At 44.7% G+C, this 20,728-nt stretch overlaps 1 protein-coding gene across 5 annotated transcripts in view; it reads right to left on the bottom strand.

Annotated features, from left to right (window-relative positions):
- Window positions 1–20,728, bottom strand: part of Cc2d2a (coiled-coil and C2 domain containing 2A) — a 74,778-nt gene that overhangs the window by 32,093 nt on the left and 21,957 nt on the right. For 4 of the 5 annotated variants that reach the window (XM_041636412.1, XM_041636416.1, XM_041636413.1 and 1 more), the window contains exons 10-18: window positions 19,582–19,721; window positions 18,775–18,906; window positions 11,436–11,645; window positions 10,035–10,141; window positions 5,180–5,320; window positions 3,971–4,127; window positions 3,261–3,499; window positions 1,496–1,673; window positions 857–1,013 (exon numbers count right to left, since the gene is read on the bottom strand). In XM_041636412.1, the coding sequence (XP_041492346.1) occupies window positions 857–1,013; window positions 1,496–1,673; window positions 3,261–3,499; window positions 3,971–4,127; window positions 5,180–5,320; window positions 10,035–10,141; window positions 11,436–11,645; window positions 18,775–18,906; window positions 19,582–19,721 (1,461 nt within the window). The remainder of the gene's footprint in view (window positions 1–856; window positions 1,014–1,495; window positions 1,674–3,260; window positions 3,500–3,970; window positions 4,128–5,179; window positions 5,321–10,034; window positions 10,142–11,435; window positions 11,646–18,774; window positions 18,907–19,581; window positions 19,722–20,728) is intronic. The other variant, XM_041636415.1, reaches the window with a different exon arrangement.

The following is a 20,728-nucleotide window of genomic DNA, read 5'->3' as shown; positions in this document are numbered from 1 at the left end:
AAATACTAAACACATTTAGAATTTTTAGTATGTTTACATAAAGTAAATGGGAAAGAATAAATAAGTGAAAAAGAAATGATTGAGAGTCCAATGAAAGGAAGAAGCATCTAGAACTGGCCAGGATGATTGGAAAATAAACAATTTCTAGGGCTGGAAATACAGCAAGTGGCAGGTAAAGCCGTATGAATTTCAGTGGGTAGCTATAGTCCCAGTGAACTGCTGGCTTTGGAGTACTCTAGCAGAGAAAGATCATCACGTAGGTTAAAAAGAAGTGGGAGCCATGCTAGAGGGAGCCAGAAGGTCCATCGTACATCTTATTAGAATGTAGAGTTGGGAACGCTAAGGAATAATCTCCACATAATGATTGTTAGTATCTTTTATAGCCTTATACATCTGTCTAACTGTGGTATATCTTTTCAAGCACAGTACTTCATTTTCATTTCAGATTTTTTCTTTACAAAAGATTATCAAAAGTGGGATTAAGGCATCAAAGATCCTATTAAAGCTTTTTAGTTCATACTGTAAAATACTTTATAATAGTGCAGTCCTATGTGTTTTCATAAAGAAATGACTTGGCAAGCGATCCTCTATCTTATGAACATGTGTTAAAGACTGAAAAGAACTCCCCTGTGAGTCCTGGAGATTACACTCAGACCCCCAAACTTGGCACAAAGTGCCTTTACCTGCTGAGCTGTCTTGTTGACACCCTCCCCCCATCCCTGACTTCTTTTGAGTATTTGATACCAATTTTATAAGTATTTGGTGATAATTGATAACCCTCTGGGAAGTGACTAAAGATACATTCAGATTTGACAATGACACCCATGAGCCACTGAGAACAGTTAGGTTTGTTCACCACTTCCGACGCCCTCGTGGTCGAGGGTCACATGCTGGTCACTGCTGAACTCCACCTCTTCGATGGGGGCCCTTCCTGTGACAAGCGTAGTCTCGGGGATAGGCAGGAAGACTTCAGCTAGCAAGGTGGTACCACTGTGACCAATAGTTTCATAGACCTGGAACCCAGAGAAGAGACTCAGCCAGCGGCAGTGGCAATAGAGTGTCTCTCAGATATTGGTCTCCATTATTAGGGTTTGTGCTGGGCTGCCCGGCCTTCAGTGTGTCATTAGGGTACCAGGGGGACCCTTTTAAACTCCTTTTGTGACCAAGCTGTTGACAGCCTGATTCTGAGTTTCTCTTGCTTCCTGGGATACAGCAGCGTGATAAATTAATATTATCAACATGATAAGATCTGGCATTATCTAGGAGATAATAGCAGATGGTCATATTAAAATATTTATTCAGAAAATCAAGTACGGAGCTCTCTGGTCCCAGAGGTTACCTACCAGCCTTTGTAGACAGCAAGGGTGGTCACTTGTTTTTACTGACTTTACGAAGAGAATTGATAAGGGGCCCGTGGATGATTTAAAACCATCTTATAACTTCAGTGGCCACAAAATCCTTGGAGGGGGATAGGGATTATAGTTAAGAGACATACCTGAAGCATTAAGCTCTCTGGCCAGTTGAATATTTGCAAATTGAAAATCTGCCCAAAGTGAACTCGGAAATCTGCCCCTAGCGGCCGGCTAACAGTCCTGGACACCTCCTTGCTGTTGAAGACCACTTTTAAGTACACAGAGCGCCTCCTGACATCTTCTCTTCTTGAGACCTCTGCCCTGAAAAAGGAGACCATTCACAGCTGTGGTTAGTGTTAACTTACTAAGGATTACCACACATTTGTTAAGTGGATACTGAACATGACAAGAGAAACGGTGGCAACTCTGTTGGTCACGTCAGCCCCCATTTGACCCAGACAGGGACAGGTCTTAAGGAACTTACTGCAATCAAATGTTGTAACAGGGAACTAATGGGGAAGCCATTGACAGGTACTGAAAAGGGCATGGTGGGGGAAGGGGAGCCGACAATGTAAGAGTTCAATCCCTGCTGAGTTACATCTTCCTCAATTTTCTTAAGTGAGACTTATGTTTGCATATAAAACAAAATCTTAAGTAAACATAACTCCTTGTTCAATGGAATTAATTCAGGGCTGGAGAGATGGCTCAGTGGGCAAGAGTGTTTTCTGCTCTTCTCAGGGACCTGAGTTTGGTTGCCAGCACCCAACAAGCAGCTCATAATGCCCATCACTCCAGCTCTAGGGGAGCCCATCCGATACCCTCTTCTGACCCCCACAGCACCCACACTTGCTGCATACACATGTAGACACATAAACCACAAGAAAATCTTTTACTAAAGGAGTTAAACTACAAGGAACAATCATGATTTAAGCTAATAGGTTTTACACAGAAAGTCGAGTAGCACATTTTAGCAGTTAGGTGAGGTCCCTTTCCTGACAACCTAAACTTTTCCTTAATGTTTTAACAGAGAAGGTCTTGCTTTTACAGAATCACAAAGCAGTGTGTTCTGGGCCTTAGAGAGGGCTGAAGCAAAAGAGCCCTGGAGCCAGGAAGGTGGTCATCAGACCACACCTTTCGAGTGTAGCCTCTAATTGTGTTTGCAGAGATACGGCCAGAAACCACTGGACAATAGCAAATCCAGCCTATTGACAAAAGCGAAAAGTTAGAGTATTAAAGTAAAACACAGATAGAGGGTTTGGAGGTGGTAGTATATCAATGAAATGTTATTGTGTTTAAATATGTAAAACAACATTTATTATTTTAACTGTTTTTTATTTTTATTTATTTGGTTTTTGGAGGCAGGGCTCATGTTAAATACACCCATGCACAGCAGCCAGTGCTACACCCCTCCAGAATGTTTCCTTATCCCTAAGGGAAATTCTCTTGTCGGCATTAAATGGGGTATCAGTTTTTAATGCTTTATATCCCACAGTGCATATCCAGACGTGGAGTCAAGAAGCCAAGAGACACCTCAGCGTTTGTGCTAGCAGGAGGGGGCATGGGGTCAGACAGCCACTATGGAGAACAGGCATGGACTTGCATTGGAGTTCTCCACACAAGTGCTCCTGAGTGATAAGTGGGGTGTAAAGATGGGAGAACCCTAGGAAATCGCCGAAGTAGGCATACGTCAGCAGTTTCACGTGGCCACCTTATGCCTATGTATGGGGGAATGAGTCCTCTGTTCATAGGTGTTGTGTGGTCAGATTATATACATGTATAATATATGTCTTGCCATGTGCTGATGTATGCGTGTGGTTACATGTGAATATGCTCCAGTATCATCAATGGTCAGAACATGTATGTACTTGGTACATTCCAATATCATGTATGGTTAGAACATGGTCTTACCTGGGACACTGGTCATTGGGGGTCACATTCCCTGCCAGGCTCAACTCCGGAACCAGCGTGGGCTCCCCTGGCCTCCTCCTGCTGTGGGCTACTCGCTCCCGCACCTGCTCCTCTATGACAGCTGGGTCAGTGAGCTCTGGAGGGATGGGCTTCTCGACCTCCTCCTCAGGAAAGTGTTCCTCGACCTCCTCCTCAGGGGGCTCTTGTGCTGTTTGCTTCTTTTTCTTCTTTTTGGCCCTCTGTTGGGTAAGAAGTGACCTGGCTTCCAAACGGTCTCCAGGACTGTCCTTGAGGAGTGTGGTGCTCAGAACAGTACCTGGGCAGCCCCACCCTGGCTGTCCCATCAGAAAGTCCCTGTGCCTCAGTTCCTCCAGCATAGAACACCTCCCACCGAAGGCTTCTGAGAGAATATCTGCAGAGCCTACAGCAGGGGCATCAACACCCTCCATCCCCAGTAGCCGCATGGAAAGGACACACTTAGTATATCCGCTACTGATATAAACAGTACTGTCAATATGGCATCTGTGCACAGCACAGGGTTGGGGCGGGCTTTTGAACAAACATATATTAACTAGTCAGTCCTTTTTGCCTCCCAGTAAGGGGGTAAGAGAGAGACAGAAGATCCAATAGGAGACCCCCATGTGGCCTGCTGGTCTAGCTTCCCCCCTCCTGTCTCAGGCCTCCCTACTCCAGGGTGATGTTTTACGAACCTGGGCCTTTCTCCAGGCCTTCCACTGCTGGTGCAATACCCTGTACTCCTCCATCTTCTTTGTGTATTCTTCTGCGTGCTCTTCCAGCAATTCATGGATCTCAGCTTGAATTTCTGCTTCATATGCGTCTTCGTCTACTTTCTGGTCAACTCTTTCCCTTTAAGTAAATTTGCAAATTACAAATAGGTAAAGGAGTACATAAATAAGGCATCTAAGGCCATTAAAATTGATCGAATCTCACAAACAGGGTGTAAGTATGGCTAATTCATAAAAGGCCCACCCTTAGGAGCAATCAGGGAAACAGAAATTATACCAACAGATGTTTGACCTCCAACCTGGTGGCAGGGACACTGGGGAAGGCATTAAGCAATAACACTCCTCTGCAATGCATTTGTAGTAAGAATGTCGAATGGAGAAATGTGCCCTCTAGAACTCAACAGTGTCCCTTCCAGATTTCTGGAAACCTAGGTGCAAGCACACTAAGAGGCAAGTCTGAAAGTATATACAGCGAAGGGGTGTGTGTGTGTGTGTGTGTGTGTGTGTGTGTGTGCACGCATGTGCATGCATGAGTGGCATGGGTACATATCTAGAAGCCAGAAACAGATAGTTAGTATCTTCCACTAATGTTCTCTGCCTTATCATTTGAGACAGCCTCTCTTCCTGAACTCGATCCTCACCAGTTGGCTAGACTGGCTGGCTAAGAACTTCTGGAATCCATCTGTGCCCCCATCCCCGCTCCAAGCCTAAAATTCCAGACTCATGCAAGGATGCCCGGCTTTTGCCATGGGTGCCTGGGATCTGAGCTCAGGTCTTAATGCTTATGCTGCAAGCATTCTCTTGACTGAGCCATCTCCTCAGTTTTATAAACAAAACGATAGCTACACACTGTCAATCACTGAAATACGCAAAACACAGAGGAGTAACTGTATTTATACATTGGTTCTATAAAAGTGAAAGACAAGCAATATTAGAGTGTGCGTTCTTAGGGGTAATACACAGAGCCAGGCATATGATGAGGACAGAAGTCCAAACAGCTGTTACTGCTGCTGGGGAGATGCTCAGGGACTGTCAGGTCCCTGCAGTGCTCAGCCCAGGAAGCAGGTATATGGCTGCTGCTGTTTGCTGGTAGGTTTTAAACTGTGTCTATGCACTGCCCATCTTTCCTGATGTATGGAATAGCCCAATAAGCCGACATCGGAGAAGTCTTACTTTCTCAAGACCAGCTTCAGCGGTGTGTTTGTAAACCTCTGGAATTCTCGCAGTGACTTTATCTCTTTCCAAACCTTTATGATGGTCTTAAGGAGTGTCCGATCTTTCTCTTGTTCAGCATCACGCAATTTTCGAGTTTGCCTATGAGATGGAATAATCGATGGGCTTGGATCAGTTGTGTTAGTTTGTGAGATGTTAATAATGCCTCACGGTTGCATATTGAAGTAGACAGCTGCAAGATCCACCCCTCCCTTCTACGTGGGGCTATAACACCGCAGCCCCGCTTCCTGGTCTTCCACGGCTCTACCGCGGTTTCTAGGTAAACGTGGGATTCTTCACTTCTCTAATTAATGCATATGACAGGTTTTTTTTTTCTTGCTAAGAGTTTCCAGTATTCCTAAGAAACTGTTTTGTTAGGAGCTGTGGAAGGAAGTAGAAAAAAAAAAGGCAACAGGGTGAGATCTGTGTTTTGGAAGCTTTCTTTAATTTATTCTCTCTAGCTGAATCCAAACTCGATAAACGAGAGCATCTTTTAAAATTATTTTCCAGACCAGGCTCTCTCGAACAGACAGCTGCCTTTGTAGTGAAGAAAGGAAGGGACTAACGGGAGTGATGGTCATGGATTAAGAATGCTGGCGTCCCAGTCGGCAGCCAAGCACTGAGGTCCCTCTGTGTTCGCACAGATCACGAGTTCTGCTCAGAGATGATGCAATGCTGTTCCCTGCTTTGGAGAAATTTTAGTGCTGATGAGAAGAGAAGCAGTTTTGGCTTCAGCTGAGGAGGTGGCATTTGAAAATGCTTTCCTCTTGGAGTCAGTTATTTAACCTGTGTTTTAATTACCTAATGCATCTTAAAGCCCTCTTCACCAATGGTAACCAAATTCGGACCTCAGATTCACTCTAGTGCACCGTAAATCAGCTAGTGGGTTGGTTTAGAACAGGTGCCTTGAGCCAGTCCAGGGTGCAGACACGTATAAAGAAGGCAGTAGCTCTGTGCTCCTGTGCTCTGGCAATTGCAGTTTAACTTAGGACATACACGTGCGTGATGACACATTGGCATGACATAGGGTCAGCCTATAAGAACATCTCGAGGAAGCCAAGGCGGCAAGCACTGCAGAAATTAGCATCTTCTGTCTGTGGGCAGGCCGGGGAATGACAGTTCTACTTGGAGTGACTTGGCTGTAGACACAGTACGAAGAAGGAAGAAGGTCTAGCTGCCTAGTTGTTCAGTAGGTCACGGTGGAAGAGGGGAGGGCAAAGCTTGGTAGCTATTGTTGGGGAGCCAAGACTCAGGGGTCTCTGATGTCCTTAGAAGACAGGAGAGTGACAGCCTGTTGGGAATTCTGGCATTGGCTTCTACTTGCTGGCCTCGGACAAGCCATGTCACTTCTCCATACTCACTGGTAAAACAGGCATGCTAACAGAAGTCACCTTGCAGGCTTGCTGCGAAGATAAGTTAACACAGATGGTGTCGGGGGCCCTAGCCTGGCCACCGTCCCACAGAAGTCTGTCATCATCAAAGGTCTAATGTTCCTTTATCCCATTATCTGCTACTTCCCTTGCCTTGTTTTTTTTTTTTAAAAAAAAAAAACTGAAATAGCAAGTTAGTTTACTGAGTTATGTAATACCTTCAGATTTTTTTTTCTTCTATTTCCTTTTTTCAGGTCCCACAAAATAATTTCTCAGAAATACTGGAAACTTTTCTCAACAACAAAATAAATTGCCATATGAGTTAAATAAGTCAAGAATCCCAGAAGAACATTTAATGAGAAATGGCGGCAGAGATGCAGAGGAAGAGAGAAGGGCAATTGTTGAGTAGGGCACCCGGTCGTTACAATCTTGCGTGGGTCAGCAGGTCTGCGGTGTGGACAGAGTACCCAGGTCTTAGACAGCCTGCAGAACCACTGACCTCTGTGAATCCACAGGAGAGGATGCCTTTTAGGAGAGAAAGTGGGTTTTAAAAGGCTAAAACCACACTCAGGCATTTTTACAGTTCCGTTAGCTAGGCAGAGGAGGTAGAATGGACCAGTGGACCAAGGACAATAAGGACAACTACGTCATCACGGAAGGGATTTCTAAATAGCCAATGCAGGTGGGGCTGAGAGTCAACGTCCATGAGCTGAGAGGCCTGCAGAGGTCTCAGGGGCTGCAGCAAAATCTGCCTCAGAGGCAGGTGAGAGAGCGAGCGGCAGGGCCATGAGTGGAGATGGTACGGATGTGAGTGCTTTGTAGAAATTAGGCCATAGATAGGATTATGATGCAGAGGTTTAGCTGGATGGCACTTGTAGCCCTTGAATTCTTATTTGCTTCAAAGGGAGCACATCTAGTATGAAGCCCTGGTAGAGAGCTCAGATCTCTTATAGCAACACATGTCATCCGTGATCCCTGCCTTAGCAACACATGGCATCCATGATCCCTGCCTTGCAACACATGGCAACCATGATCCCTGCCTTAGCAACACATGGCAACCATGATCCCTGCCTTAGCAACACATGGCAACCATGACCCCTGCCTACTTTCTGGCTCTGCAACAGAGTCTCAATGCTGCTTTAAAAAGTCAACTTTGAGAAAAAAAAAAGTCAAATAGAAAAATGCTTCAGATGGTGCTGTTCCAGGTCAAGTGTACCAACCCAGAACTGGGCAGATGTCAGACTGGGAAGTCCCAGGGGAACTGGGCGACGACCAGCTGGTTTCAGGGATTAAGGAAAGGGCCCACTCCATAATAATATTAATCATAATATTACTATATAATTATATAAATATGAAAATATTACTATTATAATATAACTACATAATAATAATAAATTAAGGAATAGGCCATCGACACAAAGCTAGTTTCTCTGAGTGAAAACTCAAACAGATCCCTTCTTTTACTGCCTCATGCATGCGGATGCTCGGAAGTGTCCGTCTCTAATGGCTGCGGGGTAACTGTTGTGTTCTGTCCTTGAGGCCTCCTCACATACAGGTCGGCTGTTTTTCAGAGTGATTCATCAGTCCAGTTCTCAGGGAAACCATGACTGTTTTAAAGTCAGCTTTACCGTGTTTCTTTTAGACTTTCCCCTCCCCCACCTCTCTGTGTACTTCCTCCTCTTCCTGTCTCTGTCTCTCTCCAGCCCATCGCTGTTTTCATCCCCACACTACACTAAAACTAAGATTATCCTCATGTAGAGGCCATGATGATTTAAATATAATGAATAATTTTAGAAGACTGTGTATGCCTGTACCTCCGGCATTCTAGAGGTTGAGGCAGGAGGATTGTCACAACTTTGAGGCCAGGCTTAATGAGTAAGACTTTGCTGAACACCCAACATAACTATAACAATAATAATAATACTTTCCATTTTAAGCATACTTTTTATTCCTTTCCAGTATATAAACTGCACTAATTCCCACTTTGCGAGAAGAATTTCCAATTCATGCCTAGATTGGAGAAAGAAAAACATACGTTGAAACTCCATGATTTATTACTTTCTGTTCTAAGAATTTGTTCTGTAGAAATACCGACACACTCACACACAGATTTAGGGAGTTTAATTATTGCACAATTTAAATATTAATGAGTAATGCCTGTCACTGGAGACTTCACACTGTACAATAAATGTATTATAATAAATGGTGGCCTTTGGACAATAGAGACAGATGTGTGGTGAGAAAAGAGCCAAGATACGGGGCACATAAAAAATGTGGGTGACAGAATAGAATATGAAAGAATTCTCCAAAACAATAACACGCATGCACACAGAAACCCACGTTTAAACACTCTCAGTGTATGGAACCAGCAAGAAGCTGTTCCCCAGGACTTTCCCTGAGGGGGTAGGAATTTCATATTCTGTATTTCCTTATTTAGGAGCAATGATCAGGGTTTTACATTTTGAATTTTAAATTATGAATAACTCAAAGGAACAGGGAAGTGTAGACACTGAACGTGATGCTGCCATTGCAGCTGCTCTCATTTATTCAGGTTTTGTTTTCAATGAAATGTGATGATGACAACTAAAGCCAACCCCAACTTTACACCTCTTCCCGCCCTCCCAGAACACAGAATGGGATGTGTACCTGTTCTGTGTGCAGTTCAGATATGTCGCCCATGACAAATGAGTATTGTTCATGTGTTCTTACTGCTCCGTGGGCCACACCACAGAAAACAGTATGTGGGGTCATCACAGGATGCCTTCCAGCTTCACCCATGGGGGAGCATGCTACCAGACTCATCCATCGTACATGGCGCTACAGATGTCGGTGTCTGCACAGATGCGACCCCGGTAGCAATGCTGCACACATCCTGGCACGTGTCTCGCTGTGACACAGCATCGGGGTCCCCACAGTACACAGCCCTGAAACTCTGGGTTCCAGATGGTGGGCACCTTTTTGTGCTAGACTAATTTTTAATTTTATTTTTATAATTCCACATTCATACTTTTTATTCTTACTCCTTTGGCCTCCATACCTTCTCTGTCCACTCTGTACCCTCCCACAAATTACGTTCATGACCCTCCAAGATCAACCAGAGCCATCTGCATGACTGTGGGGTTGGAGCCTGGCGGCCTCATCTGTGGGTGCCCAACCAAAGACAGTGTTCCCTCCTCTCCCAGAATCTATATATAGCCAATAGTTCAGAGGTAAGGGAGGTAGGGCCTGTGAGCCCCTCCCTCTTCCTTCATTGATTGCTAATCTTTCTTTACATCCTTGTTCCTATTGTTAGACTTGAAATCCTGCATTCGTATGTTAGATCATTAGTATCTTTGCTTCATTAGGCAGAAACTCACATGTGAGTGCATTTTGAAGAGTCTGGAGATAGGAACTGCAAATACACATCTAGTAGGGAAGAAGGGGTGCTTGAAAACTTTGTTACTCACCGAATTTCAGATTTATAGTCATTGATGGTTTTCTGGGTTGTGTCAAGGGACTGATGAGGTGTCTCTGGGTTCAGTCCAGTCTGAACAGCCTTTCTGAGCGCTTGAAGCTTAGCAAGATAGGGGGAGAAGTTTTGTGTCAGAAACGTGGACATCCTGAGTGAAATGATGAGAGCACTTCTGTGGACACTCAAGGCTCTGGGCATCTCCTGACTTTCACTGAAACTACCAAACCCAACACTGGCAAAGAATTGATGCTTTCATTTCTTATGAATCTGGGATTCTGTGGAACAGTTTTACCCATCTTTGCTCTGGGGCCCAGATAATCAGAATGTTCACTAGAAATATAAATTTTACTGAGTGTCTCAGAAACAAATTTACTTTCAAAGATAACCCCGGGTCTTTCAGGGTTCTTAACACATACTAGTGTTCTTTTGATATGAAGAAATCGCAAAGCTGGAGGGAGGATTATAGAGTAGCCACTTATGCAGACAGTAGGTTTTAAGGTCAGGGCAGAAATCTAAAATTGTCTGAAGCCACAACTGCCAGGAGACATCTCCTTTTTGTGCAGATTTTCCCAGAGTGTAGCACTCAAACACAGGCCAGCTGCTTCAGCTGGTGCAGAGGAGGAATGTCTCTAAGGACAGACACATTTGCAGCGCACTAATGGTCTCAGGATCCAAGATCACTTTATCACGTAATAACTGTAAATCACATGATATCCACTCCTCATGGATGGAGTCACTAGTAGCACACACAAGCCTTCCTCTTCAAGGCAAATGTGTGCGGCAGAATTTGGGCTCTTTGACGGCATGCCATCTGTATTTTCCTGAAATAGCAGAATTTGGGTTCCCTGACTACATACCATTTGTACTCTCCTGTAATAGGTAACCCCAAATTTTCACCTTGATAAGATCTAGAATCACGTGTTGGCATCTGGGCATGTGTGTGTGGGATTCTCTTGACCAAGTTCATTGGGATGGGAAGACCCACCTATTGTGGGCTGCACCATCCCTTAGACAGAGATCTTGAACCACATAAACTGGAGAAATGGCTGAGTACTAGCCAGGATGCATGTGCTGCTCTCTGTTCTGGATAATGGATGCAATCAGTTGCTTCAATTTAAGTTGCCTCCTAAACTTCCTCACCATGAAGGATTGTATCTTGAATCATGAGCCAAAATTATCTCTTTTTTCTTCAACTTACTCTTGTCTGGGCATTTTATCACAGAAACAGGAAGAGGAAGTGAAACACTTTCCTTTTCCCTCTAGGTAAAATAGTGTCATACATCCTGGACAGGGAGAACACGTGGCATAAGGGACAGAAACATTTGATTTTAGAAGGGTCCTCACTTTAATCAGAATAAGCTTTGCCATTGACAACAAACATGGACAACACAAGTACCTTATCTGTGAGAAATTTCGTCTTGTTTCTTTGCTGTCTTGCGAGGTATTGGTCATACAGCTGGGCCAGCTTGGATGCCAAAACATGCTCTCGGCTAAAACAGGGATGGTGAGAGAAGATTAAACCCGAAATATCGATGTCCAGTTGGAAATTTCCAGGAGGGTCTCCAGATCCAATCATACACTGTCTACTGTGGACATACTTCACTGCCTGTCAAAGAGAGCAGACAGAGGTCAAAGCACAGCGTACTTTTGTCCTGGAAGGAAAGGCAGATGCAAACTATTATGGATCTTTTCCATGTGGACTTTCCTGTTTCTTGAAGTCTTGGGTTCTGCTGATGACCTTGACAATATTTTCTAACGTGAGAAGTGTATGGTCCATTGCAAACCAGTCATTATTTGGTTCACAGATGCCCCCTGGCTTGTAACAAGGATTTTAAGATCTGTAGCATGTAAAATAACATAGGGAGAGGGATGGGGAAAGCGGAGCCCATTGTGCGGAAAACAGCAAGGGAATCCCTTGGTGTATAGTGTATCATATTGAACTGTTTTCCTTCTAGAACCTCTCCAAGCTATTTCCCACCAGTCACCACTGATGATTGGAGCTGGTGAGCATCGCTTGTGCTCACACTCTCTCCTGGTTAGTGACAGACTGCTGTCAGACGAGGCTGCTTTAGGAAAGAGTACCAATGCTTTCTGCAGAGGTGAGCTCTGATTTCTTCATTGTTGTTGAATAAATGAGATGATACATATGAAGAACTTGGGAGCAGGTCTAGCAATCCACAAAATGCCAATTAAATCCCCCCTCCCAGCTTCTTGTCTCTACAGGTGAAGAGAGGGAGCCTCAGAGACACTATGGTTTCCAGAAACTCTCAGAGCAAGTTTGGTGAAGTTAGCATCCCATCATCGACACATCAGCCCTTTGTGCGATACTGTTCATATACAGACCACACAGAAGACAGGCAAAAGGCAAGGGATGGGGTCTTCCTCTCTAGTAGGAAGAGAGGTGGGATCTTTGAGATTTAGTTCTACCATGTGCCTGGAAACCTTCCATGCTTGATGAAACTGAACCTGAACTTAAGGTAGGGACCATCAGCAGCTACTGGAACACAGGCTAATGTAGATTTGGGGAATAATGCTTATTTTGAAAGGTACTGAGGAATAGTTAGTATCTTCCTCTTCAAGATTATGATATTTTATGGCACAAAATCATTTTTATAAGGATGTTTAAAAATGAAAGGCCTGATGAAAGAAGGAGGGAGAACTAGGTGGGAGAAAGAAGGGGTTTCGGGAGTGTCATGGGGATAAATATGAGCACAATACATTGCATGCAGTTTGAAATTCTCAAATTTTTAAAGTTTCTTATTAAGGGTACACTGAATGTCATTTTAAAGGAGAATCTGGATGCTTTAGTGATTAAATATAGAACACACTATATTGAGACTCATAAGAATCCACAAACCCTAAATGTACACCAATAGCCTGCTCTTCTAGAAGAAAATTGTAGAATTGCACACACACACACACACACACACACACACACACACAGAGAGAGAGAGAGAGAGAGAGAGAGAGAGAGAGAGAGAGAGAGAAGCAGTACACACACGGTGTAGAGTTCCCTTTTCTCTTCTTCCTTCTTCGTTAGCTGTAGAATAACATTACAGCGTGGCTCTCTAATGCCAGACTCCCCTCTTCTGCACATTCCAAACCTCATCTTGACAGGCAATGGCCTTCTTTCCTTCTGAGTCAGCTGCTACTTGATGCTGGACTTCACTGGACTGCAAACATCCACTGGTCTTTGTTGAATAAAGAAAACGATGCATGCAAAGTGCTGCAAGGCTCCACATGATTGACAGGTGCCACTTAAACATTTCCCCTCAGTCACCATTTCTACAGATGAAGACACAGAGGCCCAGAGACACACAGCAATTTGCCCAAGGTCCCAAAGCAAGTTCAGGGTAGAGTCGGGGCTAGATTCCATTACTTCTGGCCTGAAGCTGGCATCCCTACTTGAGCCATGCAAAGGAATTCAGCGTAGAGAGTACTGATTGTGCTCCCCACAGGCAATACAGGATGGGGCACCAATTCTGCCTTGGCACTCACTTAGCCTCAGAACTTGTAGATAAAGCATTTATGCCACATCAATCATATAGTTTTCCAGTTAATGTAAATAGCTTCTAAAGCTCCTTCCTGCAAAAGAATTGAGCAACTGTTCTTAGACCAACACCCCCTCCTCGCTGCCAACTTCAGTCTGTGTCTGCTGCACTAATCATCAATGAACCTGGAAAAATGCATGGAACTGAGAGGTGGCAATGAAATCCACACAGTCTTCTGACCACTCAGAAAATCTGCATTAATTATAGTGATTTTGCTGTATTAAGACAACTGCACAACTAAATGTCAATCACGGATGTGATGGGCGTTTTCTCTCTGGCTGCAAGTTCTGTCTCACTGTTCCCTCCCCATGGGAGTTTCCAGAGTTACAGCCACTTGGGGTGTGGGGTGTGGTTCTCAGGTTCCAGCCTGTGTTCTTGGGATGAGTAGGAGCCTGTGGTGGAGTGTTGTTACGATCTTGTAATGTTGCCCTGGGCACATGCCCCATGCATTCCTTTTCCAACTCGGGATGAGCTCATGGCCCAGTAACTCCTGCTCGACTCTCTACCTTAAGTTCAGCTGTTCAGAATCCCTAACCCTCACTGTATTAGGAGGAAGAAATCCTGGATGTTGTCTTCTCCCATCTGTCTATATTTCTTATAGGCTGATAACTATCATGAAAGAAACAGCAACAATTTCCCCAAAGGAGAGAGTATTTTCAGAGTGTATTTCAGGTTGTGAAGCTGACATGATTCTTCATTTGAAAACTAAAGAGCAAGGCTCTAGAGGAGATGCTAGTGGGCGATCTGCAGGTATTCTCAACAGAAGCTTAAAGAGAAATATATATAGCTTACAAATATAAATAAATATAAAGATATATAATACAGGGCTGGAGAGATGGCTCAGTGGTTAAGAGCACTGACTGCTCTTCCAGAGGTCCTGAGTTCAATTCCCAGCAATCACATGGTGGCTCACAACCATCTGTATTGAGATCTGCCGCCCTCTTCTGGCCTGCAGGCATATGTGCAGGTAGAAGACTGTATACACAATAAATAAATATTTTTTTTAAAAAGGAAAAAATATAATACAAATATAAATTATATATATTACATTGAAGGACTAAAAAATAAGTTTATACTGTCCTGAGAAAATAATAATGAAGCTCAAGAGCAGACCTCAGGTAGATCCCACATCTTCTCTTCCAGGTCTTCTTGGAGACCATCCCATTACCGGGTCCTTCTCAGGGACCATCCTCCTGTCTCCTCACACAAGGCACAAAGGCTAAGGGCAGGCTGAATGCTGCTAGGTCTGGATTCCCAAAACTTAGTACAGGTAGTACAGATTAGACTTCCAGTTAAAGACAGAACAGCGCAGAGGGGTGAAAGGAAAGAATGGGGCTACGGAGGCGGCTCTTCAGTAACTCTAGTCCAAGCGTCCTCAACCTTCCTGTGGCCCTTTAACACAATTCTCCATGTTACACTAACCCCCTAACCATAACGTTATTCCCGCTGCTACTTCATAACTGTAGTTTTGCTACTGTTATGGATCACAATGTAAATCTGTGTTTTCCTGTGTGGTCTTAGGTGACCCCTGTAAAAGAGTCGTTTGACCCCCAAAGGGTTGTGACCCACAGGTTGAAAACGACTACTCTAGCCCACTTTGCTATCATCAGAAAAACTGCATTTCCTGTTATGCTTGTCCTATTTGGTATTTTTAATTTTAGACTTGGATTGGTTCCCCTTAAAATGTGTTAAGTTGCATAGTTTGTTTGAAGTTTAACTGTTTTTCTTCATGTATCTGTTTGTATTTCTCTATCATTAGTGACTTCAATCTAGAAGCTGTAGGTTATTTCACTTTTAAGCAACTATACGTTTGTTCTTTGTAATGAAACACATTCATAATAGTAGGGCTACACCATAACTACTTTCTAAACGTAACTCCCAAATTACCCTCTGTGTGGACATGCATCCATCACTGGAATTGACAGTCTAGTGGTTCAGTGTGATTCACAAACAGGAATGTGGCTTTGCTGGGGGACAGTGGCTTTGCTGGGGGACGGTGGCTTTCCTGGGGGACGGTGGCTTTGCTGGGGGACGGTTTCTCTTGCTGGGCCAGTGAGCATCTGAGGTGGGTCCTCTCAGTGCCAGGCGTCAAGAGTCCTTTAGGAGCTCAAGGAATTGCTGATTCCTGATTCAGCAGTAGAACGTATTTCTCTCATCTGATAAGAAAACTAAGTCAGACCCCCCAAAAAAGCTCCTTGGCACAAGAGACAGCTGAGTCCCATAATGAATAGAAAGCAAGACATTTCTGAATATACCTGTTCACAGAATTCTGTTGTTGTTGTTGTTTGAGACATGGTCTCTCTGTGTAGCCTATACTGTCCTGAAACTAGCTTTGTAGACCAGGCTGACCTCATACTCACAGAGATCTGCTTACCTCTGCCTCCTGAGTGCTGGGATTAAAAGTGGGTGCCGCCGCACCCAGCTCTTTCTCTTTTTAAGTGGGTTATTTCAGATAGTTTGTTACAGAAAAGGAAAATTGACTAAGGCCATCACTGTGTGCACCTCACACTTCCTGCATTTATTCATCCATATGATGGTCGGGGAGATTGGTTTCCTCTTTTAGGTTACTCTCAATATTCTGCAGCAGTTGGAGTGAGAGAAGGGGAAGACATCAGAGAAAACACACGTACAGCCAGGAAGACTCAGTTTCAAGGGATCTATCATACAGCGTGGAGCTTTGGTGGTGGCATACTGTATTCTTGAAAAGTGTAGGAAAAGTACCTGTTACGCACTAGCAGCACAAAAAAAGCAACCGTGAGGTAGTCGCCTAGTAATGCCAGAGTCTACCATTCTACAATGTATTTATTCTGCAAATGTCATGCTGGACATGAGAAAAATATACAGTGTTATTTGTTGGCCTGGTTAGTTTTAGCTGTCAACTTGACGCAAGCTAGAGTCACCTGAGTGGACTCTAGAGCCACTCAGGAAATGTCTAGGTCAAATTGGCGTACGGGTACGTCTGTGGGAAACTATGTCGATAGTTAACTGGTACAGAATGGGGGTGCCATTCCCGGGCAAGTGGTCCTGGACTATAAAAAGAAGCTAACTGAGGAAGACCCTGTGAGCCATCAAGCTCCATGGATCGGTGACCACCCCACATGGGTACCTGCTGACCTCCCCTGGTTGTGAGTCTCCTGGTCTAAAGGAATGCTGTGTGGAAGCAGGAAGGCCTGCCTTCAACAAAGCTCCTGCTTGCGTTCCTGCCCTGACTATCCTCAGTGATGGATTAGGACTTGGGGATGTACACCAAAGAAATCCTTCCTCCCCAGCTTGCTTTTGGAAAGAGTATTTGTCACAACAATGAAACGAAACTGGAATATCTGCCAATTTAAACTAATCTGAGAAGGGAGTATTGTCCTTCTCTAGCCACGCCTCCACTCCCCCCCCCACTGGGTACAGGTCCCTGCTGGAAGAGGGGAGGCGGGGCCTCTGGCTGTGTGGGCTTAGCGGTCTCCAGGAGATTGGTGTAGTCTCTTTGGCACTCCATGAGTTTTAGCAGCTCAGCTTATGTCTATAGGTGGAAGGTCATCCACGTGAGACGGAATGGGACCTTCTTGTCTCACGTCCTGGCGGCATTCTCCTAGTGCAGCTGACAATCTGATCCCTTAACTGCAGTCCATGTCCACATAAGCTTAGAACTGCTCAGAGGGAAGGGTCGGGCTTGCTAGCTCCCAAAGACTGTCTCTTTCACTGCTAACTACTCCAGTTTTCTAATTTTAACCCACAGTTTAGTGCCTCATTATGTTAGTGTTTCACGCTGAGATGGCCGCCTGGATGAAGAGACGGGCCCATGAGTGACTAGACGGTACGTTTCATGCTGTCTTGATTACTAGTTGCATCATGCATCTTTGTCTTGTGGTAAGCAAGTAGGGGATAAGTAGACAATAAGTCCCCCTGTCTAGGACCTGTGTGTAAACCTGCTTTCAGGATCACACTCCACACAAAGCAGTGCTCATTAATACCTGCCTATAAAGGTTTGAAGTGCAAAAAGAGGCAGCTCCTGGGTCATCTCAGCACTCATAAGACCTGGAGTCGCGGGCAGTATTATCATTCCTGCTTTTCAGTGAAGGAGAGGCTCAGAGAGCAAAGGAATTGCACAGAGCTGTACCTCAGGTAGTACCGGTTTGCCCAGACACTCTGGGCAAAGCCTGAGTCTACGCCACCCATCACTCCACTTTGGGGAATGGTCTCCATACTCCCATTCTGTTACAGTCCATCAGTATGGAGATACTGCACATTTCAAATGATGGCGGGGTTTATCCCTCAGAGTATGGAATGCTCTAAGTTTGGTCCCTGGGGTGTTGCTGTTTGCTGACACAACAGATAGACGTTTAACAGGTGGCAGATGGTGGCTTGATTGCAGTGGCGCTGTCCTGGGAAGGGATTAATGCTGGTCACATGGAGCAGGCCAGTTTTCAAGAGATGAGCTGTTATAAAACAGGCCCTGGCATTTTGGTCTGTCTCTGTGGCTTCCGTTATCATCACATTAGCTTTCCTACCTATGTTCCCATCACTGTGATGGTATCTGCCCCGAGGCTCGCAGCAGACTGGAGTCGTTGCCGTGCTCTCTGACCCTGGGACTGTGAGATAAATAAACCTCTTTTCTTAGTGATGTTCTAAGCTTCAGATATTTTGTCATGGCAGCACATATGATCTCACTTAGTCTACACAGAATTTTTAAGGAGATAGACACAATCGCTAATCATATATTATAGGCCAAGAATCTAGGCACAGAAAGAGATTGAGGACCAAGTTCATTCAATGAGTGCTAAATCAAGGACCCAAGCAGGTACTTCTACACTTTGGTAGAGCACTTCAGATAGGAGAGTAAAAGGGATATCAGGACAGTAAATCCCCCTTAGAGCATAAAACAAGAAGAAGAAAGAAACCGTCTTCTAGTAGATGTAACTAATAAAGAGAACAGAAGGGGCAGATGAAATGGGAAAATAAGAGCAGCTATCTTGATTTCATAAATAAAGATACTGACAGTGCCCTTCCTAGTCAGGACACCACGCCTGTGTGAATTGGGATCACATGGGCTCCCTGGGCTTCCTGGGTGAGGTGACGACTTATTTTAAAAAGAGCTAAGTGGAATGTTATGAACCCACCTCAAGCTATTTAGTAAGCAGGGCAGCTTCATTTTCACCCATCAACAAGAGATTAAAGTGAACAAGACATGTATACCTTCTTGTACAAAGTCTCCAGTTCGGCCTTGGTGTTTTGCTCCCGTATGGACAGGGATGGCCTTGAGGGATAAGGCTTGATGGGGCTGGGTAATGCTAGGATTCTGCCATCATCTCCGAACCACTTCCTCCCCTGTGGATGGAGCAGAGGGAAGGACCATATTCCTTTATATCTGGGCAGAAAACAGTTTGTGAAACATTGGCATACAATTTTTGTTTCAGTTATGTATTTCATGTGTCACCTTGGACAACTCTAAAAGTTTCTGTATCCATGAAATCTATTCTTTACTAACACCCCCACTTATTAAGTTATATTTAAGACAAGTAACTGGACTGGGTATAGTGGTGCACATCTCTAATCCCAGAAATTGGGAGGCAGAGGCAGACAGATCTTTGAGTTTGAGGCCAGCCTGGTCTGCAGAGGAAATAATAGGACAGTCAGGGCTACACAGGGAAATTCTGTCTTGAAAAATCAAGGGAGAAAAAAACCAAGGAATTAAATGCTTAACAAGAATCTTATGTTCTCTTTGTTAAAGACTTAAGGGTGGCAAACCCAGAATTGAGATAATTTTCTATGTGGGCAATTAAAACTTTTGGGACTAGGGAAAATGTCAGCACCGAGTTGGCAGGAGACATGCTCTGAGCTGTTGAGAGGCAGTGTTATTTGGGGGCCTCAGAATGTACTGAGAGGCAAAGACAAAAAGCAAAACCAGAATGAACCAGATCCTCTTGACAAACTATAGAGGAAAAGAGTCCGGCAGATGATGCTAGGTGCCAGGTTCCTCTGGGGAGTGAGGTCTCCACTCACAGGCTCTTGTATCAACAGTCTGTTCTCCATGATGTTCTCACTGGTGCGGGCCACCTCTGGTCTTGCCCCGATATAGAGACCTTCATCTTCCAGGAATCGGGGCTGCAGCACGTTCTCAGGAAGCTTCTTGTAGGTCGGCACTAGGGAGTTCACAAATAAACACAACAGGCATGAGCGCCAGCCTCTCCCTATGAACTGCCACTGGGGGATTACAACAAGCACCAGAGATTCCATTTATGGAGAAAATGCCTTTTCCAAATTAATCTCTAGAAGTAGAACCAAGGAAAAGAGGATCGTGTTAATTTGCAACATCATATAGACCTGTGTACTTAAGACCCAGAACCTAAATAACTCAGAGCCGAGCTCAGCAGAGAGGTGTGCTGAGAACCTAACATTCAGAGCCAAGGTCTGTGGTATGGGAGTCTGAGCTACTGTTTTTCAGCCTAGTGAATTCAGGCCAGGCACTTGGAGCTCTTTTTTCTTTTGTACAAGAACTCATAGCTTTTCCTTCACTGGGTTTCTGGGAGGATTAGATGACATCAAGTACAAGGAAATGCTTTGCAAACTAAAACGCTCACAGCCTGGTAATTCAGTCAGCGGAGAGATTGGGGCCGACATAGGCAAGGACCTGGGGCTGATGCCCGGCACAGAATACAGGACGACTTTCTGAGCAAAGTGATAGTGACCTGGATTATTGGTGCACTCTGTCTGTCAGAAAAAAGCAGATCTTTGCTGAGAACCTCCTAGTGATGGACGTTCATGTAACTCAGGGCTCCAGGCCAGGTTGACGCTGTCTAGAGTCACTGAGGTGGCAGTGGGAGCAACAGGTAGCCACAAGGGGCAAGGGCTAAAGGATGACACTAGAGACTGACATCTGGTGACCAGACATAGGGTTGATAGGAACTTAGGGAGGGGCGGGATGAACTCAGGGTACAAGGAGTCTGCTCAGTTGCAGACACTTTGCCACCCTAGTGTTGGGAGGTGGATGTGTTCTGCAGGAGGGTGCACCTTGCAAGGGGAGGACACGTGAAGCCATTCACATGAACTACACACTAGTTCCTTCAGAGATGTATGAGGTCACAATGGAGCTCAAAGTTTTCTGTTCCAGGTGTCCCTGGACTTGACCTCAAGTCCCTCCAATATCAGC

The sequence above is a fragment of the Microtus oregoni genome, unplaced genomic scaffold (assembly GCF_018167655.1).
Source record: "Microtus oregoni isolate MIOR12 unplaced genomic scaffold, Mior012 000049F_ref0000343, whole genome shotgun sequence".
NCBI classification, from domain to species: domain Eukaryota; kingdom Metazoa; phylum Chordata; class Mammalia; order Rodentia; family Cricetidae; genus Microtus; species Microtus oregoni.
The sequence above is the reverse complement of the archived record's forward strand: the minus strand, read 5'-3'. Positions and strand labels throughout refer to the sequence as shown.